Genomic DNA, 21,743 nt, shown 5'->3' on the forward strand with positions numbered 1-21,743 from the left:
GCCCGTTGCCCGAGACCCACCTACGGAAGAGTTTAGCGTCCAGTTCATACATATCATCTTATTATGTCCATATATTTATAAATGAATCATATGATTATTATATTATCCAAAAAAAAGAAAGATCATATCGTCGTCAGTATGCGGGATTTCTAGATTTCCCATCATCACCCTATTTGAGCTAGAGATAGAGACGTGATGTGCTCGGCTCACTAACATCCTCCGAGGTAAATGAGCAATGCAGGAAACCAACTGCCCTGGAATCGTTCCTATCCAGCTCAGCAGCCAAAGACGGCCGTTGCTCATCACTCTCAACTCTCGGTCGAGTGTCACATTCAATATCCGTCGTTATTGTGTTCGAAAACATGCTATGCGACAAGACATTATCTGGAGCCTCACCCCATTGCACTGGTTTCAGCGCATGGTCAACCGCCGTAGTCATGGGGTGACATGCAGCGCTTATTGCTGCACTACACTGTCCAGTCAGCGGCATGTGCGATCTGAAGCGACGCAAGCCCAGAAGTACAGCGACGATGGGCAGCAAGCCACCAACGATTATTCCGAAGATTATGGCAACGGGTGAATAGCCGCAAGTAACGAGGACATCTGGGGAGCTTCTTTGAGGTACTCCGTGCCGATTGAATGGGATTACCTGGACGAAGAAAAAGCTTTGGGATACGAGCCAGTGGAGAACAGCCGAGACTACCAGCAGCGGGACACTGTATCGGTATGGAAGGCTGAGGTAGTATGTCGAACGCTGGGCGCCGCGGGGCCAGGATACGCGAAGGGGTTTTTGATCAGTGGCGTAGTTGTCGTACTCGACCGCGCTGAGCATGCAGGTAAGCAGGCCATTGTAGAAGAAGTAGGTTAGTGAGACAAGTATCTGTGGTACGTTGGCTAGGAAGATCATGGAAAATATCCCACTTGCGGTACCGGGAATACTCAGGCCCGCTAGGGTAGTCCCTGTGCTTGCATCCCCCAGGCCAGAGTCCCATAGGTTGTTCGATTTTGAGGCTTTGTTGTAATTGAGAATCCCCAGGCGAAGAACGATGACGGATGGTATCAGCATACACACGAATCTAATTGGAGTAAGTCAACTGCTCGCTGAGGCTGTCACTGTCATGAAAGGGGTAATATCATACAGGAGAATCGTATACACCCAGCGGGATATACTCGCAGCTTGAAACCATCGTTTTCTTGGAGGTAAACGAAGCGGAGTCTCTTGTTTGATTTCCTCCAGATCCAAATATTTGCGTTCACGGCCCTTGTATTTTCGCCATCCTTGTGTTCTCTTCTTAATTAGAGACCCGGACAGCAGACAGGCTCCCTCGGTGGCTGGGTCCGGTTTGGCAAGGAAAGATGCGATCGCGTCTCCAGTAGTGAGGAAAATATCTTTTCTGTTCTCGCGCGCCGCTAACAGCGCACAGATGAGCTTGACTATATTGCAGCCGATTACAATCAGGCAGATCGGTGGGCTGAAGAATAATTGACAAGTCTCCCTAATTGGCAGCGTCATACAGTGATCGATTGAATATGATCGCAAAGTCTGTTTACCGTAGACTCTCGGGTACGTGCACTCAGGTTCACCTTTGCGTACTGTAACACTACCCGGGAATGAACTGTTAACCCAGCCGGAAGGATTATCTAGCTCAACTTGCAGCTCCTCCAGGGAAGGATATTTGTCGAGAATATCATCAAGATGGTTGTAGTCCTCGGTTTCGGGAATGCCGTAATGTCCAACATCTAACCATCCTCCACTCTCATAAATTCCGCCTGGGATAGGCACCGACAGACGAATGGTGGGACGTGACCACGTTAATGCGCGAACGGTCCAGTTATGGGTGTTTTCTTCGGCTATACTCTTGGTGCAGGGGTATTGTTCGTCACACAGCCAGCTAAATTGAGAATTACCACCCTCAAAGTTTTGACTGTTTCCAGTTCCTATCAAGGCCACGGACTCGTTTTGAGGAATCGAGTCTTTGGTTATCAGAACAACTATTCCATACCCGGATGCATAGTCTTGAGCAAAAATATCAACACATTCTTGCTTGGAGAGAGCGTTGAAACTCCCATCACGGATCGCAGAATTGAAAGATGCCAATTCCATTCCGACATTTTCTGTGAAGCATTGTTCAAATTCCGTGGTATTGCCATGTTCCTGAATAAGCCTATCCTGTGCTGCAACGACTGAATATTCCATTGGCCCAATGGAGAAGTAAACGGCAGAATTGTAACTAGCAGAAGTTCATATCAGCCAGAGTACATTGAAATCTAGGCATGTCACACCACAAACATCAAATGAATAGGCAATGAGGTGATCAGGAGGACCGATCCTAGAAGGCGTCGCCTGCCTGTTTGGTAACGAATAAGGTCTATGATATTCGGGACGCCGATTCGAACCCATGTCTTTTGACTATGCGCTTTATCCACCTGTTCTCGTGAGGGGGCTGCAAGGAACTGCATGCAGTAGTTGCTCGCCCCCAGAAGGGCAGTGCTGAGAATATTGATCAGGAGGTGCAAGCCAGTGGTCCAATTCTTGGAAGTAGAGCACTTTCCCATATAGAGTGAAGCAAATGAGAAGATTTGCCCACTATTCCCCGAATATGCCAGACCAGCAGCGATGACGGTGAGGATGATGTTCAAGGCGAGGACACCCCCAATGATCCATGAACAGATCACAACGCCTTTTATCCATCTGCGAACAGGATCGGGATCGGTCGTTATTTGTTGCACCTCCTTCTTGGGCTCTTCAGCATAGTCTGGAAACCATGACCATGGCCGGAAAACCGCTAGTGGCTGTGACTTCCTTATTGTTTCCTCGGCATCGTGCTGTTGCCTTTTGGGAAGCATCTTGGGGCCAAGCGCTGTCACACTGTCATTAATTCGAGGAAAGACAACCCTCCCACATCAATAGGGAGTGTCGATATCTTTGAATGTAAGTTTTGGGGAAACCAGGCAGGGGACTCTGGTCTTGTTATGTTATAAGACGCCAAGCGGCAGCATCTTGGCAATGACAATCATCTTCCCAATATGGCAATAAGAGAGGGCTGTGCTGTCACTATTTTCTGACCAAGATCAGTGGGTAGAAGGATCATGTATCGTATCCTTCGTGGGGGCCAAAACAACAGAGGCGTTTATGTTGTGTAACTCATCTATCGAAGGTGTTGGGGGTTTATCAGGAAGAGAGAGGAAGGAAATGCATAGTCTAAAACTATGTAGCCCAGTAGAAGCTGTCACAACGTCTTTCCTCAAATGTGAGAATAGAAACCGATATAGCTGACTAGTTTTCTAGGTGTTGGCTTTTAAGGCATTAAATCGAGACTCTTAACGATAGTTTCTCTATTTCCTACTTCAACCTTCACTTTCAACATATTGATGCATCGCAAGTATAGCACAACACTCACGCTAGGTTCAAACCGACATCACGGGCTTGTCCCTATAGTAGCAGCATTGTATTCTTCTATGTGTCCCTGGTATATAAAACAGAAATCTGACCTGAGTTTAGTCACTACGCTGAGCGAGACCTCAAAGAGAGTGCCCCGAATCCTAAATTGACACACCCACCCTTGATGAATGTGTCGCTTCTACCGTCTGCCCACCAGTCTATTCATCACCTGAATGCATTGCAAGAGCTGTCCGAATAAAAGGCAGCTCGCTGGTGATGAGTTCCACAGGCCAGCACTCGGAAAGATAGTGTCTTTGGGACACACGAGCCTTTACAGGTGTTGTCATATACTTGCCAAGAGACACTGCCTACCTTCGTAATGCGTATATTACACATATACACGGATTAGTGTTTTTTGCAGGTTAACACCTACGTAGACACTGATCATCTAGTTTAGTCTCCACCATTCAAAGCGGGCAAAGGATCGACTTGGCATAGCGCATGGTTTACCCAAAATGGGATTTTATACTTCGTAGTAACATTTATACTCCCTTCGAGACACTCAGAATAGCCCATATTTACTTGAATTATACTTGATTATTTTTCGGTAAATACGGGACGCAGTATTCTACCCTATTTTGTTATAACTTGACGAAAAGCTGCTTTTGCTTTTTTTTTTTAGCTGTCGTTCGCACCAAGTTAATGCCTATGATGTAGTCAATAATACGAAATGGTTCTGATCCTTGAAATTAATCCTAGATCTCTGACTTAACATGGCAATAGGGACTATTGGGAGCTAATGAAGCTGAACGCTGTGTAGCATACTCACATCTAACATCTTATACGCAGACCCCGACGATTGGGGGAAAGGGAACTAGCTCGGGAATATAAGCGGTAGGATACGTAGAAGTAACTACGGACAGGACTATAGGAAACTAATTGCCGGAACACTAAAGTCCCAAAAACAAACTCAATCCAAGTCCTGCCCTATAGCGCTCATCGTAACTGAGCTGCCTTTCATGAGCACGGAGAATATCACGGAGGACGATTCCGGGGTAATTTATGGGGGGTGGGGATGGAAGAAATACGTTCAAAAGGGATGCATGCATCACTTTGAACCTCGATGGTCGGTCTATGGCTCTCGTCCACCCCAACTGCAGATTTGGAACCTCAAATGCTAGGTGAGCTATTTCAATTGCGAGGTCAAAATCAAGGAACCGTCTAATGGAAACGTCTAATAGTGCTACTATAGGGTTCAGGTCCGTGATATCTTAGGTCTGCTTGAGATCCAGGGTCCATGTGGGAGGTATACTAGTCAATCATTCAGAGCTCGGAATCGAATGGATGGGCTACTGTCGTTAATAATTCTCCAACGAGTTTGATACAACATCTGTGAAATAGAGTGGTTTCATGGCAGTACTTGCAACAAGCGAAATGAATCAATGTTGGGAATTAACGTTAGGATGCAATGCAGGTGTATCCTACTTGGGCACCTACACTTTGTATACTCCGGAACAACATTTATCCCAAAGAGGCCAATGAGGGGCATTTAATCTATGAGAATGGCGTGATTGGTGGGGCCGCCGACATCGTTTGTTCCTGACCAAAACAGGCAGGCGGTCTAAATTTGGATAACTCTATTGCCAATTGAGTCACAAAAAAAAAAATATGCAGCCCGAAGCGGCCCCAATGGTCTCCGCTTTCGCCGGTTTCCCCTCCAAAACCACTTCTCCCTCCCTTGCATTACATTGTCCACTGTCTTTATTTATTCTTGGCTTGACACTATGGCTACCACCATTCTTAATTCAAATTTGCCAGTGACCACGCAGGCCCACAGCAATTGGGTCGTGCAGAAATTCGGCGGCACTAGTGTGGGCAAGTTTGCGCGCAATATCATTGAGCAGGTGGTCGAGTATGACGCATTTCCTCGATTTTGTTTCGACTGAACGGAGACTAACAATCTTACAGACCCAGCCTTGTGAATAACAGAGTCGCCGTCGTATGCTCTGCGAGAAGCAGTTCTACAAAAGCCGAGGGCACAACGAACCGGTGAGTCATGGTGATACTCTTCATATCACGATTGCGATACTGATGCAATTCCTTCGAAACAGGCTATTGCGGGCAGCACGGGACGCTGAAAACCCTCGTTCGCGGCAATATCTGACATTGGTGGAGGCTGTTCGTCTGGAGCATGTTCACGTCGCCCAGGAAGAATTGAAGTCGGCAGAAATAAGAGATCAAGTGATTGCGGACATCACCGGAGAATGCGAACGAGTACTCAAGTTCCTTGAGGCCGCTCAGACCCTGGGAGAGATCAGTGCGCGCTGTGTGGACAAGGTTATGAGCACCGGTGAGAAGCTGAGCTGTCTGCTCATGGCCGCTCTACTACAAGACCGCGGGGTTGATTCGCAGTATGTGGATCTTGCGGAAATTATTGATTTCCCCATCGGCCCCCACGGCTTGGACCAGGCCTTTTATAACACCCTGGCAGCGGCTTTCGGCAGCAAAGTCGAGGCGTGCGGGCATCGAGTACCTGTGATGACTGGGTACTTCGGTACCATCCCTGGTGGTCTGCTCGATCAGATTGGTCGTGGATATACTGATCTCTGTGCTGCCCTTGTCGCAGTCGGAACCCGCGCGCAGGAGCTGCAGGTGTGGAAGGAGGTGGATGGTATCTTCACCGCGGACCCGCGTAAAGTGCCAACGGCTCATCTGCTCCCGGCCATCACCCCGGCCGAAGCCGCTGAATTGACTTTCTACGGATCCGAAGTCATTCATCCGTTCACCATGGAGCAAGTCATTCGCGCAAGGATCCCTATTCGCATTAAGAACGTCATGAACCCGAAGAACGAAGGCACTATTATCTTCCCTGACTCTGTGGCCGAACTGGAGAGAACCACACCAGGACATGATCCACGTCTGTTCCGGACCCGCAGTCCCAGTCTCGCGAATACACCGAAGCGCCCGACGGCAGTCACCATTAAACATAATATCCTGGTGATCAACGTGCATTCTAACAAGCGGTCACTCTCCCATGGTTTCTTTGCGGGCATTTTCTCCGTATTGGACAAGTGGCGTCTATCCATTGATTTGATCTCGACTAGCGAGGTCCACGTGTCCTTGGCCCTTCATTCAGAGATGCCCCTTTTGAATGGAAACGGACGGGATGAGTATCAGGTCATTGATGATGATCTCCAGGGAGCATTGAACGACCTGGCGAAGTACGGAACTGTTGACATCATCCCTGAGATGGCCATCCTCAGCCTGGTGGGCAAGCAGATGAAGAATATGATTGGGGTCGCAGGGCGTATGTTCACCACTCTCGGGGAGAACAGCGTGAATATCGAGATGATCTCGCAAGGTGAGTAAAAATAATTGCTGATCTCCACTCTCCCGCCCCCCTCGCTCTACCTTTTGTACCCTTGACTGGGGCTAACTAGATATTTCTTCCCCCCTCACAGGTGCAAGTGAAATCAATATCTCCTGCGTCATTGAAGAACGAGACGCCGACCGTGCCCTGAATATCATCCATACGAGCATGTTCACCTTCTTGGACTAAAAATCGTCCCACATTTGCATCGAGCAAAAAATCATTGTTGTTTAAGATATCCCTTGGGTTTTATTGATATAAAAAAATTATGCATCCAACAGAAGTCGAAGACCCCCTTAAAGACAGGGGGGGCCGACTTTTGTTGGGAAAACCAAAAGCATAGGTTTTTTTTTTTTTCGTGAGGCATGGGCTTGGCGTTTTCTCCTTCCATTTTTTTTGGTTTAGAATAGAAGTCATGAAGCGTTTGTTTCATGAGAGATGGTTTACTCTAGGTGCTTTGGGATATTAATCACACCTATCTCTTATATATTCGATTCTTGTGCCTTTTCTTAGTTCCTTCCCATAATCGTGTTCACCCCTAGCTGTTTTCTTTTTTCTTTTTTTTTTTTTTTTTTGCACCCTGAATAGAATTGAGTACACTCCGTATCTCCTCTTGATCTGATGGTGAAAAGACCAAAGACCATCGATGACTGCAGCTTGGTCACTATTAGTTATTGACCTTTGAAATGACTAATTGCTGGGTCCTTCCAATCTTGCTTGGCTGCGATTTATCAATCGGTCATAAGGCACCATTTCGACTTACCTTGGTTGTCACTGTTAGATTAGCATTGTCTCTAGCTGGATTTAGCCAAATATCTCGCTCTAGCTTTGCTTGAAACCGAGAGCCATTGCATCGTTAAATTCTCCAATGGCTTGGGAATGGACGAGTGTTACCATTTTGACCAAAAGATTTACTTACTGCGACTCTAACCACCCTGGTGAAAATGGCAAGAAAGGGAAGCTTCGGTAGAGGGTATATGGTACGTCCACCGACTCAGACATGGCGTAAGTGCATAAAATCTGTGACATGGGGTTTCTGATGTACAAGCAAGGGCATGGGGAAAGAAGACACTAGGGATCTCCCCTAGATTCGAACAATAGATCCCCCGTTCTAGTTGCAATTCATTGCTCTGTACTCCATAGTCTCTGTACGGAGTTCTGATAATTAGGTTACGGAACCTGCAGGCAAGAGTGCAGCATATGCGTTGTACGATGTAGGCCAGGAAAATCGATTGGTCCTCGATGCACCCGAGAGTAATTGGCCACTAGTCAAGGGTGTTGAGGAGATCCTCCATGACAGCGAAGAAACAAGGGATGGAAAGCAGCGTCCGTTTCAGAGTTACATTGACACGTCCACATACCGGGGTGGCCGGACCAATTGGGGTGCCAATGCTGGGATTTAAGAGTAATCGGCATCTAGTGTCGGGCCTAGATGGATCCAGTCGTGTCATACTTGCAGACTTTTTTATATTGTGTATTGTGCGATATATTTTATAGACACCATATGGTAGCCCAAGGCCTAAAGATAGAATATGTATTTCAATACTCCATATACATATACTCCATAGACAATATAGACAATATAGACAATATAGTCAATAGTAGAAGGCAATAATGTCGACCTGACATACTCCGTTCATCCTCGGTGGATCAGATCGACGCTAGAAAATGTGAGCAAGGGAGGACCCCCCTTTGGTACCCAAATTTGAATTGATAATACCAATAATACCACCCCGATATGCCCCACCTTCCATAGTAAAACGCGCGACGCGTCTATAAAATGACCATACGTAACGTGTATCATCACCCTATCTCACTCCATCGATCTCCCTCTCTCTCTCTCTCTCCTCCCCCCCGCCTTTCTTCTGAGAGAATATTGAACATTTCTAGAATTCTATAATAATGATTTAGTATCTTCCAAGGGCTCATACGGAAGTGAAAAAAAAAGAGAAAAATCCTAAGGGCCTGATATCTCCCTTTGCCCCCCCCCGAGCCCCATTCCCGTCCCCTTCCCAAGGAAACCCGGTTTACTCTTCCAAGAGTCTTCTCTCTATTTTCTTCCTGTACTCTCTTTGTATTCTTCACTTCTTTGTCTTCTTTGTCCTCTTTATCCTCTTTATCCTCTATCCTCAGCTCCAGCAGTCCGTACCATATTTGGTTATTTTTCATTCCCAAATCCCAAATCTCATCCACATTCATCTGTTATCTCTGCGGCCTGATTCGCGTTTCAGCTGGGAAGTGTGACGCCTTAGCGCCTTGTCGCCCAACTTGTCTAAGCCTGCATGACGGCCTGAGGTTATTGGCTTTCCTTCTCGATCTACGGAGTACCATTGGCCCAATCCGAATTCTCTGCAAATTCTCATCACGCTCTAGACACGGTTCGCACGTTGTCGCAAACTCGGCCGTAGGCCTTGTTTTCAACAGTCGCGCTCTCCCCCCAAGTTTGTTTACGCGTCATATGGTCCCTCTAGTGACTGGTGATATTGCGACTTGGTGTCCTATCGTTTAGGTTATGGGATCGACGCGTTCTACGGGCGCACACTACTCTTCAGTGCTAGCCCCATCAGCCCACGAGATCATCAGATCGCAGCCCCGTTTGCAACCCTCACCGCTACCACTCCAGCCCATTCAGAACTCATCTTCCCATCCGTCTTCGGGCCCGCACAGGCCATCGCCAACAAAAGGACCTCACCCTCAGGGCTCCCATTCGCGCCACGGAAAACTCGGTTTTATCCCGATATCTGCTCCCACTCCTCCCATGTTTACCACCGACTCCCCAGCCAAGAAGCCGCCGTTCCCCATCTACTCTACAACTTCTATGCCACATTCTGCTCTCTTCACCACATTCTCCAGCGTCAATCCCGAATCATCGAAAGAAAATCACCTCCCCGAAGAGCCATCCAATGACAGTTTCGCGGACTTCCCAGAGCCATCTTATGAATCCAAACTTCCAATGAAGCGCACACTCATGGAGGCTGCGCCGCTCAAGGAGCGATCTAATAAGAAACAAAGGCGTGACGACGCGTCAATTTCTTATCTACCTGAACCACATGACATGCCGCCAGTGGAGGATGATGGCACCAAGCCTCCGTATAGTTATGCTACCTTGATCGGGATGTCCATTTTGCGCGCAAACAACCGGCGCTTGACGCTAGCGCAAATTTACAAGTGGATCTCGGATACCTTCTCATACTACAAGAACAGCGACCCCGGTTGGCAGAATAGCATCCGACACAACCTCAGTCTCAACAAGGCATTCATTAAGCAAGAGCGACCCAAGGATGATCCTGGCAAGGGTAACTACTGGGCCATTGAGCCTGGCATGGAGGCGCAATTCCTCAAGGACAAACAAGTGCGCCGCGCCACCATGTCCAGCCTTCCTCTTCCTGCTGCGCCTCAGAGAGATCTGATTTCTCAGTCGCAAACCGCAAGTACCACGACCTGGATGGTGCCGCCGCAGCCCGCTTATCACGCACCACCTCATCACGCGCCTGCCCCCAGACCGGCCCCGAATGACTTGTCTTCGGATGCTACGTTGCCTGCGTCTGACCCTGCTCTTCAAGGCGATGCGGACGAAGTTGTTCCCGTCCCTGCGCCACGCGCAGCGCCTCGTTCCTCGCCACCGCAGGCCATCCGGTCATCTCCTCCCATCGCTCCTCCCCGATTCGCCCGCCAGGGTACTCCTCCAACCCCCACTCAATCTGGCCCTACCCCCGTGCCTCGCCCGCGCAAGCGCAAATCGATTACTATGAATGATAGCGGTTATTTCTCGTCCTTGGAGTCATCGGCTCTCAGACCTAATAAGGCTGGACACATCTTGACGTCCGATTTGGATATCGAGCCTCCTCGCATCAAGCGTGGCCGTGCTGAAGAAGAGATCGCGCGCATGCGTAGCTCATCTCACGATGTCAGTCCTGGTCAGCCAGCACCTCGCAAAAACCCCAACCCACCTATCGGCTCATCGCCTCTCCGCAGCCAGTATGTGAGCATGCAGCCGCCTCCGTTGACGCCTATCATCAAGTTTAAGAAGCCTGCCCGCCCGCCACCATCTGTGTCTCCCAATACCAACCTGCGCAACCACCGCCGAAAGATCCAGCAAATGGTCAACTCGCCCATTAAGCATTTAGGTCTTTCTGAAGATGCTCTTCCTTGGAGCCCGGCTTTCAATCTCCAGGACGAGACCTATACCCCTCACGATCATTTCCATACCTCCTTTGATGTTTTCGCGGATTCGGGATCAGCACAGGTATCCTACGGATCTCCCGAGAAGCGCTCGGTGAAACGCCCGCGCAACGACAGTGGCAACACTGTACTTTCGGACATCACCTCGGTGAGCATAAATAGCCGACTGGGTATGCCCTCGATGGCCCGCTCCAAGTCCTCAATCTTCCCCGAATCGCCGTCTAAGCTCCCAGACACGAACCGTTTCGGAGATGCTGGCCAGGAAGATTTCTTCTCATTCCATCTTTTCGATGAGAGCAATGACAGCCCGGGTGAAGTGGATGGTGTTGATCTCTTGCAAGGCTTCCAAAAGATTGGAGGTATGAGCAAGGATGACACCCTGAAGCCCAGGGCACTTCATCGACCACAAATGGGCCACCGCACCAATACGACGTTGTTCTAAGATGACCCCAGTTCATGATTTGTTTTTTTTGTTTTTGTTTTTGTTTTTTTTATAGGTTCGGATCTCTGGGAGACCCACCTTGTTCGATTTGATTATTCTCCCTACTACCCACCTATTATCCTCCTGCTTTTGTCGCCCCACAACCTTTGTTTCTTGAGTTTTGGATTGTATCCTGGAGTTGGTTCTCGGCGATGTTTCCAAGGTCTTGTGGGCGGTGTTTTTCTTTGGGGAGTTTTTGGGCTGCGCTGATGGAGCCGGCTCTGACATTTCCTCCACCGAGCCCGGGATGGCCTGGTTACGATATTAATGACGATGCTAAGATGTACATGCAAGCGATGGTTTTTATGATTTGGATATTGGGGTTGGGGCTATCTTTATGGGAAAACTACCGGAACACACATTGATGGCGTTACTTTGATATAATGTATGTAGTTAGCAATTGAAAGTCATTATTTGTCTGCTTATCAAACTGTTCCACAAGCCATTCAAGCTTTGAAGGGTATCTGATTGACCCGATCCGATAGAGTAAAAAAGAAAACATAAACAGAAATGCAGAGTACCGAAACGCCCTATCCAATGGATGCGTGTGGTTAACCCACCACTACTTCCTGGGGTCCCCAGTCAAATAGGGACCCTCCAGCCACCGACCAACCTTGGTCTTTCTTTTAGTCGCTGCTTCCACAGCCATTGCAGCCACAGCTGACACACTGAATCGTCTGGTCCTCCTTGAGCTGCGCCTTGGGCACTCGACAGATACATGTGGAGTTGAAATTCGTCTCTTTCGTTTGGACACAGCGCAGGCAACACAGCTAGGGAAATCAGTTAGTCCAAATCTTAAATAAAAGTGTTTCCCGAGGATAAACTAACCTTCTCATAGCCCTGCTTCTTCCACTTCGCAATCAAGTTGGCATCGGCATACTTGTTCTTGAGCAGGAAATCATATAACTCCTTTGAAATCGCTTCTTTCTCGTAGTAAAGTTCATAGATGTATCGTGAGCCTGTTAGATAAGAGGGGCAAAAGTCAGTAAACCCGTATTTCTCAATGCCGCGGAGAGGAGCAACTCATACGCTGGTGACTGATCTGGAATATAGGCCAGAGAACTTCATATTTCTTCTTTCCTTCGTGCGATGCATTCTCCGCATCCTTCATCTTGTTGCTGAATTCCAGCAGGGTATCTTCGAGATCGTCGAAGCCAGCGGGAGGCGGTTTGCGATTGCGGGAAGTGCGGATCGGAGGCATGGCGGATGATATGTTACAGATGATGATAACAAGGTAGATGTAATGCGATATTCTAAAACAAACGCGCTCGATATGACACTGTGTTGACAGGGTATCTTCTCTTCGATGTTAAACGAGAAAACGAGGGAACCCAAGTTGCTATCGATAGGGAAAACTGCGCGTCATTTTTGTGCCGCTGTCCACCGCCTTTGATTTTGAACTGCGGACATCCTCCCAGCTACCGTCTATTGCCTTGCTGTTATCTCATTCTCCGTATCCCATTTCACCTCAATTGCTACTCGCATCTCCTATACCGTCATTATGGAACAACAGCTCGATCTCACCAAGCTCTCTGATAGCGATAAGAAGGAGCTCAACCAGGTCCTCACCAACGAGGCTCAGAAGTCCAACATTCAACAGAGTGAGTGTCCATCTTTCTATCCGGACATATCAGGGTTCTATACTTCATGATCTATATGATCTAGATGGATACGGTTCCTAGCGCTTGATATCCTGATCCCCTTGGAATCGAACTATAGCTAACATCAATCCCTTCCAGCTGTCCACCACCTGAACGAAGTGTGCTGGGAAAAGTGCATCACCAGCAAGATCACCTCCGGTACCCTCGATAAGTCTGAGGAGGCATGCGCACAGAACTGCGTTGACCGGTGGATGGATACCAGTCTGTCCATCCTGTCGAAGCTGGACAACATGCGCGGCGGCCCCGGTCACTAAGCGTCTATATGTCTTGTGTTCTCGGTTTCTACCATTACTGTTTCTAATCGCTGTCTGGATGTCATGCATGTCTATGGATATCAATCACTATTCATAAAGACTGATTTGGAGCCTGTCTTGCTCTAATTTTGCTTGGACCGCAGTTGGACGGTTTATTTTGGGGGTTATGGATGGATAGACGGGTTGTGGAACCATCACTTGTATACTAGAGTCAATTTATGAACCATGTTGTCTTGTACACTATATGTTGGATTTGTTGTGGGGATGTTGTTTGTAGACCAAGTATATCATCGACGCTACTATCTCCCGGATTATAGAAGGATGGTAAGGATATGCAATATAGGCTAGGTTGGAGAATTCAATATATGTAAACTGGGTATATATATATATATAGCAAACAATATGGGAACTGGGGTAAGTGCAAAAAGTCTGACCTTGTAGAAAGCTGTGTATTTCTTGTCTCAATGCACTACAACATCCAGGACCATTTGGCCGTTTACACGATATCTGATCAATAGACTAGAAAAATCTACAACATTACGGTGCACTACGATGTGGTCTGGAACATGTCTTAGCCATTACAGGACCGACAAGTCCGGCGATTCTTCTGGAATCGTGCATTTCACTTTCACAAGTTATGTTCTTTTTGATCATTCAGCCCGGCTGGTATTTTAGCATCACCGCAGTTTAAAACAAAGTTCGCCAAAACCCTAAGAAATCCCTTTTCAAGCATTCCCCGCTTAGACAATGGCCAGCTTGGTGGCGGCAATGTCAAGAGCATCGACATCGGGGGTAAGACGGGCGAAGGCCTTCTTGGTTCCGTCAGGGCTGAAAAGTAATGTTAGCTTTCAATCCACTTGAACCATAAAAAAAGACTAGTAAAACATACCGGATAAGAGTGTTGATCTTGACGGTGTCAACATCGTACAGCTTCTTAAGAGCCTGCTTGATCTGGCGCTTGTTGGACTTGACGTTGACGATGAAGACGAGGGTGTTGTTCTCCTCGATCTTCTTCATGGCGCTCTCGGTGTTCAGGGGGTACAGAACAATCTTGTTGAAGTCCAGAGCGGGGCCGTGGTTGACAGACACACGGGGGTACTTGGGGGACCGCGACAGCTGGAGAGTCTTGGGGCGGTGGAAGGTGGCCGAGGTGCGGACCTTGCGGGACTTGTGAAGCTGTTGCCACAACCGCGTTAGCGATAGGCTCCAAAAGGGTTTCTTTGGTCTGCTTCATCTTTTGCTACGTACCGAAGCGCCCTTGGCAACCGCCTTGGCGGCGGCGTTGGCCTTGTTCTTGCCTGTAGAGAAGATTTCGTTAGCCCAGTGAACTAAAAAAAAAAAAAAAATTCCAAAAAAGTTCGTTCGGTAGATTGCCAATTGTGAATTTGCCAGTGTTGATGTGGTAGGTCGAGGATTCTGACATGGAGGCGCATATTTGAGATCGGTAGGCATATGGTGATGCAGAAGTGCTCTGCGTAATGTCCTGGTGTCTCCGACTCTTTGCGAGGTGATCTCCAAATATCGAGATTTTTGAATCCGAATATCTTCCTCCTCGTGCACACGGCGAATTCACAATTGACAAGGCGGCGATCGCAATAGGAAGAGCGCATAGTTATTGGAACATACCGGTCTTGTTGTCGGAGGGGGCCATGGCTGTCGTCGGTCGCTGTCGATGATGAATTATCGCAGTGTCAAAAGTCGAACGGATTTGGAGTGGTCTTCGCTTAGCGAAAACCCTAGTGCTGTGTGTGGGTCAGGTGACCTTCGGTCCGCTGGTTCTGGTATCTTTGGTATTTTTCAGTACAGAGAAGTACGGTATGGTTACTTTTTCGTCCAATCAGAATTAACATCGTATTTATCTCTCTTTTCATTTCCTTGAACGGCTTTTCTTTGCATGCCAGTGACCTCCTCTCCTTTTTTGTATATTCAGCCCTCAAGGAGACCCGAAGACAACAATATACTCCTAGTATCTGAATCTATCATTCTAATCTTTTGATCTGTCGCGATCATTAAGGCATGGCTCCCCAAAAACGATCCAAGAGGCCGATGTTGTTGTCGCATAGTCGGCCTCGCATTGTCAAACCCAAGGATGCTGCTCTTTCAGCAAAGGCTACCCGCACTCTGATTCGATCCCATCATCGACTTCTCAAAGTCCGGGCTCAAGCTCTGGCTGCCGGGGACGAAGCCCGAGTCAGCAGTATTGACGCTCAAATCGAAGCCAATGGCGGTCTCGAAAGCTATCAGATCGCCAGTAAGCTAGGCCAGTCGATGGATCGCGGTGGGGATTCGAGCAAAGTCCTCGTTGACTGGATTAAGCCGCAATTGAAGCTATGGAACAACACCATTCCAAAGCTCCGTGTTCTTGAAGTTGGAGCTCTGAGCACCAAAAACGCCTGCTCTACGAACTCGGCCTTAGATGTCACCCGGATCGACTTGAATTCCCAAGAGCCTGGGATTCTCAAGCAAGATTTCATGGAGCGACCTTTGCCCACCAGTGATGATGAACGTTTCAACATGATCAGTCTGTCATTAGTGCTCAACTATGTTCCTGATGCTACGGGACGGGGTGAAATGCTCAAGCGTTGTGTCAAGTTCTTGACTTCGAAATGCCCTATTGAACTCATTCCCAGTCTCTTTCTGGTATTGCCTATCGCATGCGTGGACAACTCGCGCTACCTCAACGAAGAAAGACTAGGGGAGATCATGACTTGCCTGGGCTTCCGTCTAACACAAACTAAGCGGACTTCAAAGTTGGTCTTCCATCTCTGGGAACACACCGGCACCTACGCGCCTAAAAATTTTAAGAAGGAAGAGTTGAGGTCCGGCAAAACAAGGAACAATTTCGCCGTCATTCTCAACAAGAAGTGATTATCTGCATGCAAATCAAAATGCTATTATACTCCGTGTACCCTGCTGCAGGTGGGATCTAGTTCACAGTGAGCATCTCTTGTGGCAAGAAAGCCCAGACGGTCCCCACGGCTGCCAATATCGAGGAGATGATGAGCAGGATCCAGTCAAGGATGTACTCGCCTCGACTAATCTCCTTTCCAAAGATCTTGAGATAAAATGCAAGAGGGAAGATGATGCAGATCGTGAAGCACAAGAACGATCCCAAGAAAGCCATGATACGGTCGAAAGCCGGGAAGATGACCGCCAAAGTAACAATCGAGGCCACTACAAAAACGCGGACCATTGCCCGTGAGAATTTGTGTAGTGTCTCCGAGCCATTCCCAGGCACATGGCCGCCTCCGAGTCCACAAAGAACTTCAAATGTGGCCACAAGAGGTCGGGCACTATGTTCTTGTCAGCAGTGTCCGAGGACAAATGGAAGGTATTGGACTCACTTCAATGGCACTTTCGTGAGCGGGATGATCGAAATGAAGACTACAATACAGACGGACAGGGACTGTGGGTAGCTGGTGATGGTGAGAATGTTCGCAGTGATTTCGTCGCGGACGTTGTCGCCAAACATGAGCCAACCAATGATCGCCATTGAGCAGTCCAAAGTAAACTGTCACCTTGTTAGAATCCAACTTTATTCTGGTCACTTGATGTTCTTACTGTAAAGAGATAGGTCACCCAGAGGCTCTTGCCGTATTTCTGAGGGTGCCTCATATCTCTGTAGATGTTAGGGAAGACACCGTGGCCACCCCATGGTGCTTTCAAGCAAGTTAGCCTTGTGATCATAATTGCTTTTGGCTGTTTACTCACACATAATAAGACCAAAACTCAGAGGGAGGGTAGCCCAGTTTTCAGGAAAGAGGAATGTATTAGCTGGTTGCCGCAAGGAGCCCGGCGCATTTGGCTTGATAAAGCCATCGATGCAAATGAGTACAACAACTTTCGAGTGTCAGTTCCATCTGTTGGCCTCGGTTCAGAAGAAGACTTACTTGATGTGCACGAAATTATACCCAATATGCTAGTAATACTCAGGAATCGTAGCGGCAGGAAGTTGAGCGGAACAAGCACAACACCACAGACGATCTTCCATTGGAGGATGCTCAATCCTGGTACCAGGGCATATAAACTGTCTGCAAAGAGCACGACCAGCGCCACGCATGCTCCTAAAAGTTCCAGGCAGAACAGAAAACTGGTTATCAAACGGGCATTTTGTCCGAAACTGATATAGGCCAGATCAGCATACGTGACAACGCTGTGGTCGACATCCAGACATTTAGCCAGGATCTTGGCTGTATAGGAAGTGGTAACTGCCGAGAAGATGAGGAATAACAATCCCAAGAGCCACCCGGCATGTTTCATCGCCAATGGAAGACTCAGCAGGCCGATACCAATTAACACATTGACCGAGTTGAAGATAGTCTGCGGAAGCGTGGATTGCCCAACGATGATATCCTCCTGCGTTCCATCTTCATGTTGAACATGCTTGACAAGCAATGGGCCTCGATCCAAATCTCCAGACCCATCCACATGCACATGGGGATGGTGCTCTCGATGGAATTGGATCGCATTCCTCCGCGTCGACTCGCTCATTCGTGAGGAGATGGTGCCATACGAAGTGGCAAAGGTTTTATCAAATGACGAGGCAAGCAGCCCAGTGCTAGGGAGTGCCCTCTTGGAAGACTCGGGCACTCGTGAGTCCTCGTCCTGGTCCGAGTCCGAGTCCCTGCGAAGCAGAGGCCGGTCCACATCCGAGTGCCGACCCCAGGATGGAGAGCTTCTTGACCCATATTCTTGGCCAGTGGCAATGGCTAATTCATCGTCCGAGTTCGCGGAGACAAACGACGACCGCCGTGGGAGGACTTCTGGGAAGGCCGCGGCTCTCTGCCAAGACCGCGCGAAGTTGTCTATACTGTTGGGACCTCCGGCTTGACGGACTCGAATCGAGTACGACGACGACCTGTGTAAAGTGATTAGCTAACGGTCTGGCTTTTGTCAAACAGAAATCGCATAATTACCTCTGTCTACCGCCGATCTCCGACTCGGCGGTCGGACTCCCATGATTCAGATAACCATAATCGTAGGAGCTTGGTGTCGCAGCCGGTATCCTCAATGAGCCATAAACCGGTTCACTGTCGTGATCTTCATCTGTTCTTTCGGCCCTAGACATATTTTCTCGTTACCAGCACGATGGTAGTAGAGCAGGTGACCCCGAATATATATGATTTCAAGTTGGGGGAGGTTCCCGAGGTGAAGTGCAGGAAGGAAGTCAAGATTAAAAGGAAAAACTCCCCTCACTCTTATCACAGATAGCTCCAGGGACAGATAAGACGCGAAAACAACCTTCTGCGATATTGAAAGGAGCTTAGCGTCGAAAGGAGCTTCCGCTAAGTGTGGGGTGCGGATCAAGGAGATTTGATAAGCTAGAAATTTTTATGTAACTAATTGAATGAGCCTTTGGAATTTAAGAGGTTTATATATCGTTTCGTTTCTTTTATGTATTTTTTCCTATCCAAGACTAGCCGGCTGCTCATACGGCCTTGATCCTCGACGTAAGACTCTAATCCCAAGGCCGATCTATTTGGCCCGAAACGATATTAGGGACTTTATATATATATAACAACCCTCAGATATGTTATTAACTAGATATTCTTTTTTTAGATATCTTTTCAAATATATCTAAAGGTAAAAGGCATAAACTGTGTGCAGAGGACTTTTCTATATATAGGGGATATATAACTAGAAATAATGCAGTCATACGACACCTATGGATGTCACTTCTCTAAGGCCTAACATTGTGGTTTTATGGAAATCTAGTACGTAAGAGAGATGTATTGAAGATATTTGCAATCTACATATGTACTATGCCTAGTTCAGAACAAGTATCCATGGATAATCGCCTATTACCATGAAGTATATACATATCTAAATATATAAGTGACAGTCCTGGACAAGTATAAAAAGAAGAATGTACCTGTACCTGACCACCTGGCTGTTAGGCCATAACCCGGCAAGTACCAGATACGTCACGGGTAGCCCTGGCTTACCTCAGCGTGCCAGCCGACCCCTCGAACAAACTTGTGTATGTCCAACCCCACGAGGAATTTTGCTGTCGCTTTTGAACGTCATATTCAGTTAAGGTATGTACTCTGCTTTGTTGAATATATGAGTATTCAAGAAAAAAAATACCAGTATTCATTTTTTACAATTTTTTTTTCTCCCTGCTAACTGATCTTAGGTGTAAAATAGGCAAGTCTAAATTCTTTCTTCGCCGACTCGCCCCCATTACTGACTGAGTCTTCAGGCGTCTGCAGGGCCCCCGATAACTCTCTTCCCTGATAAACTGTCGCCTCGCCAAGATGAGCGCCCCTCCGCCGAACGAAGCTGAGAAGAACATCGAGATCTGGAAGGTCAAGAAGCTGATCAAGCGTCTTGAATCCGCTCGTGGAAATGGAACCTCCATGATTTCGCTCATTATCCGTGCGCTGTCACTTGCCCCGCCACCTACTGTCGCCGCTAACATGTCAATTTAGCCCCCAAGGATCAGATTAGCAGAGCAGCCAAGATGTTGGCTGAAGAGTATGTACGTGAAACCATATCTCTCCGTTCTGTCTACGCCGAACGCCGCCTAATCGCACAATAGGGTACCGCCTCCAACATTAAGTCTCGAGTGAACCGACTCTCCGTGCTGTCGGCCATTACCTCTACTCAGCAGCGTCTGAAGCTCTACAACAAGGTCCCTCCCAATGGTCTGGTCGTGTACTGTGGTGAAATTATCACCTCGGAAGGAAAGGAGCGCAAGATTAACATCGACTTCGAACCGTTCAAGCCCATCAACACCTCCCTCTACCTTTGTGACAACAAGTTCCACACTGAAGCCTTGAGTGAACTTCTCGAGGCTGATCAGAAGTTCGGTTTTATTGTCATGGACGGTAACGGTACACTGTTCGGTACTCTCAGTGGTAACACTCGTGAGATCCTTCAGCGTCTCACTGTTGATCTGCCCAAGAAGCACGTGAGTGACCCTGGACTAAATGAGTACAATGTTCGTCCATACTGATCCCCACAGGGCCGTGGTGGTCAATCCGCTCTGCGTTTCTCGCGTCTCCGTGAGGAAAAGCGTCACAACTACGTCCGCAAGATCGCCGAGTTGGCTGTTCAGAACTACATCACCAACGATAAGCCTAACGTCGCCGGTCTGGTGTTGGCTGGTTCCGCCGATTTCAAGAACGATCTTAACCAGTCCGACCTGTTCGATGGTCGTCTGCAATCTAAGGTTATTAAGATTGTCGATGTTTCCTACGGTGGCGAGAACGGGTTCAACCAGGCCATTGAATTAGCTGGCGAGACCCTAAGCAACGTCAAGTTCGTTCAGGAGAAGAAGCTTATTGCCCAGTACTTCCAGGAAATTAGCCAAGACACCGGCAAGGTCTGTTACGGTATTGAAGACACACTCAAGGCAATGGAGCTTGGTGCTGCTGAAATTTTGATCGTCCACGAGAACTTGGAGATCACTCGCTGGGTCATGAAGAACGCGGAAGGCAACACGGTCATCGTCCACACAAACAAGGCCCAGGAATCCAACAAGGACCTCTTCCAGGACAAGGAAACCGGATTGGACATGGAGGTTGTTGAATCAGGTTCTTTCCTCGAATGGCTTGCTGAGGCCTACAAGGACTTCGGTGCCAACCTGGAGTTCGTGTCTGACCGATCCGGCGAAGGAAACCAGTTCGTCAAGGGATTCGGTGGTATCGGTGCTATTCTCCGATACAAGGTCAACTTTGAACAGCTTGCCGATCACAGCGATGATGACGAGTTCTACGACGGTATGTTTCCTTTTTGTTTTCCTTCTTGTTTTCCTTTTTGTGTTTATGTTCATACTAACTTATCTCTACAGATTGACGGTATTGCCCCCTCGCAGAGAGCGAGGATGAACGGCCAGAAGCTCCCGCGGCGAGTCTTTTGACGGCTCGCCCTGTGGATCATACAGGCGGCTCCCGCAATGGAACCAAGGCATCCGTAAAGGATAACCAAAAAAGGCCTGGTCCAAGCTCCGTGAAGCTGCTCAGAGGTGAGACATCCAGATAGACTATCACTTCGAGGGGTTGGCTCTAATGTTTGAGTACAGTGTCGTCCAAGCTCCAAGATACGCACACTGAGGTCACCTCGGTGTCTGAGATGAAGATGAGGTTTAAATTGCAATTTGAAAGGTTGGGTGCAGTTATCTGCAACATATGGTCATCCGCCGTTGCTTGCACTGCTTACTCTATGTAAGCCGGACGGTGTTGGATTGTTTTATATTTCTCAGCCAGTTCTGTCGTTTCATCTCTGAATGGCATTGTCTGGTACTTCGCTCGTTATTTGCTCGTTATTTAAAAAAAAGCACCCGAAAGGGTTGATGTAGAAGGTGCTGTTTATTGTTTATTAATGTGCCGTTTTATCTTGCGGTGTACACTTTGTCCATATCATCGACAGTGCGTACATTTTCATTTATTCGTATAGTAAATTTAGATAT

At 47.9% G+C, this 21,743-nt stretch overlaps 9 protein-coding genes across 9 annotated transcripts; 5 read left to right on the forward strand and 4 right to left on the reverse strand.

Annotated features, from left to right (window-relative positions):
* Positions 1–178: 178 nt before the first annotated feature.
* On the reverse strand, positions 179–2,847 carry N7537_005098 (uncharacterized protein; the record flags this gene model as incomplete). Its single annotated transcript, XM_056896155.1, has 3 exons — positions 179–1,076; positions 1,140–2,231; positions 2,291–2,847. 3 exons carry the CDS (start codon positions 2,845–2,847, stop codon positions 179–181), a joined length of 2,547 nt encoding a protein of 848 aa, XP_056755903.1.
* Positions 2,848–5,166: 2,319 nt separating this feature from the next.
* On the forward strand, positions 5,167–6,941 carry N7537_005099 (aspartate kinase; the record flags this gene model as incomplete). Its single annotated transcript, XM_056896156.1, has 4 exons — positions 5,167–5,294; positions 5,351–5,431; positions 5,494–6,743; positions 6,844–6,941. 4 exons carry the CDS (start codon positions 5,167–5,169, stop codon positions 6,939–6,941), a joined length of 1,557 nt encoding a protein of 518 aa, XP_056755904.1.
* A 2,323-nt stretch (positions 6,942–9,264) lies between these two features.
* N7537_005100 (forkhead box transcription factor) lies at positions 9,265–11,376 on the forward strand (the record flags this gene model as incomplete). The annotated part of the gene is made up of 1 exon (XM_056896157.1): positions 9,265–11,376. The coding sequence occupies one exon, from the start codon at positions 9,265–9,267 to the stop codon at positions 11,374–11,376; it is 2,112 nt and encodes a 703-aa protein (XP_056755905.1).
* Positions 11,377–12,032: 656 nt separating this feature from the next.
* Positions 12,033–12,652, reverse strand: N7537_005101 (BUD31 family protein). Its single transcript, XM_056896158.1, has 3 exons — positions 12,445–12,652; positions 12,244–12,374; positions 12,033–12,185 (listed from the first exon to the last, which is right to left on the reverse strand). Exons 1-3 carry the CDS (start codon positions 12,614–12,616, stop codon positions 12,042–12,044), a joined length of 447 nt encoding a protein of 148 aa, XP_056755906.1. The 5' UTR covers positions 12,617–12,652; the 3' UTR covers positions 12,033–12,041.
* Positions 12,653–12,916: 264 nt separating this feature from the next.
* N7537_005102 (Tim10/DDP family zinc finger protein) lies at positions 12,917–13,330 on the forward strand (the record flags this gene model as incomplete). Its single annotated transcript, XM_056896159.1, has 2 exons — positions 12,917–13,016; positions 13,155–13,330. The coding sequence occupies 2 exons, from the start codon at positions 12,917–12,919 to the stop codon at positions 13,328–13,330; spliced, it is 276 nt and encodes a 91-aa protein (XP_056755907.1).
* Positions 13,331–13,882: 552 nt separating this feature from the next.
* Positions 13,883–15,226, reverse strand: N7537_005103 (60S ribosomal uL23 domain-containing protein; the record flags this gene model as incomplete). Its single annotated transcript, XM_056896160.1, has 5 exons — positions 13,883–14,158; positions 14,220–14,506; positions 14,579–14,628; positions 14,957–15,072; positions 15,156–15,226. 5 exons carry the CDS (start codon positions 15,224–15,226, stop codon positions 14,071–14,073), a joined length of 612 nt encoding a protein of 203 aa, XP_056755908.1. The 3' UTR covers positions 13,883–14,070.
* Positions 15,227–15,346: 120 nt separating this feature from the next.
* N7537_005104 (25S rRNA (adenine2142-N1)-methyltransferase) lies at positions 15,347–16,198 on the forward strand (the record flags this gene model as incomplete). Its single annotated transcript, XM_056896161.1, has 1 exon — positions 15,347–16,198. The coding sequence occupies one exon, from the start codon at positions 15,347–15,349 to the stop codon at positions 16,196–16,198; it is 852 nt and encodes a 283-aa protein (XP_056755909.1).
* A 58-nt stretch (positions 16,199–16,256) lies between these two features.
* N7537_005105 (putative transporter) lies at positions 16,257–18,398 on the reverse strand (the record flags this gene model as incomplete). The annotated part of the gene is made up of 6 exons (XM_056896162.1): positions 16,257–16,623; positions 16,675–16,841; positions 16,892–16,989; positions 17,042–17,170; positions 17,221–18,188; positions 18,247–18,398. The coding sequence occupies 6 exons, from the start codon at positions 18,396–18,398 to the stop codon at positions 16,257–16,259; spliced, it is 1,881 nt and encodes a 626-aa protein (XP_056755910.1).
* A 1,132-nt stretch (positions 18,399–19,530) lies between these two features.
* N7537_005106 (translation termination factor eRF1) lies at positions 19,531–21,560 on the forward strand. Its single transcript, XM_056896163.1, has 6 exons — positions 19,531–19,708; positions 19,762–19,811; positions 19,872–20,243; positions 20,298–21,054; positions 21,150–21,299; positions 21,357–21,560. Exons 1-6 carry the CDS (start codon positions 19,588–19,590, stop codon positions 21,500–21,502), a joined length of 1,596 nt encoding a protein of 531 aa, XP_056755911.1. The 5' UTR covers positions 19,531–19,587; the 3' UTR covers positions 21,503–21,560.
* Positions 21,561–21,743: the final 183 nt, after the last annotated feature.

The sequence above is a fragment of the Penicillium hordei genome (genome assembly GCF_028827395.1).
Source record: "Penicillium hordei strain IBT 12815 chromosome Unknown utg000002l_segment0_segment0, whole genome shotgun sequence".
NCBI lineage: Eukaryota > Fungi > Ascomycota > Eurotiomycetes > Eurotiales > Aspergillaceae > Penicillium > Penicillium hordei.

What these genes read in the sequence shown, in the direction of transcription:
- N7537_005101 (XM_056896158.1), bottom strand. Translation starts at nt 12,616, where the DNA reads ATGCCTCCGATCCGCACTTCCCGCAATCGCAAACCGCCTCCCGCTGGC. An exon ending in ATTCCAGATCAGTCACCAGC is followed by an intron (nt 12,375 to 12,444) that starts GTATGAGTTGCT and finishes CTTATCTAACAG; the next exon opens with GCTCACGATACATCTATGAA. An exon ending in AGAAGCAGGGCTATGAGAAG is followed by an intron (nt 12,186 to 12,243) that starts GTTAGTTTATCC and finishes TGATTTCCCTAG; the next exon opens with CTGTGTTGCCTGCGCTGTGT.
- N7537_005106 (XM_056896163.1), top strand. Translation starts at nt 19,588, where the DNA reads ATGAGCGCCCCTCCGCCGAACGAAGCTGAGAAGAACATCGAGATCTGG. An exon ending in TTGATCTGCCCAAGAAGCAC is followed by an intron (nt 20,244 to 20,297) that starts GTGAGTGACCCT and finishes TGATCCCCACAG; the next exon opens with GGCCGTGGTGGTCAATCCGC. An exon ending in TGATGACGAGTTCTACGACG is followed by an intron (nt 21,055 to 21,149) that starts GTATGTTTCCTT and finishes GCCCCCTCGCAG; the next exon opens with AGAGCGAGGATGAACGGCCA.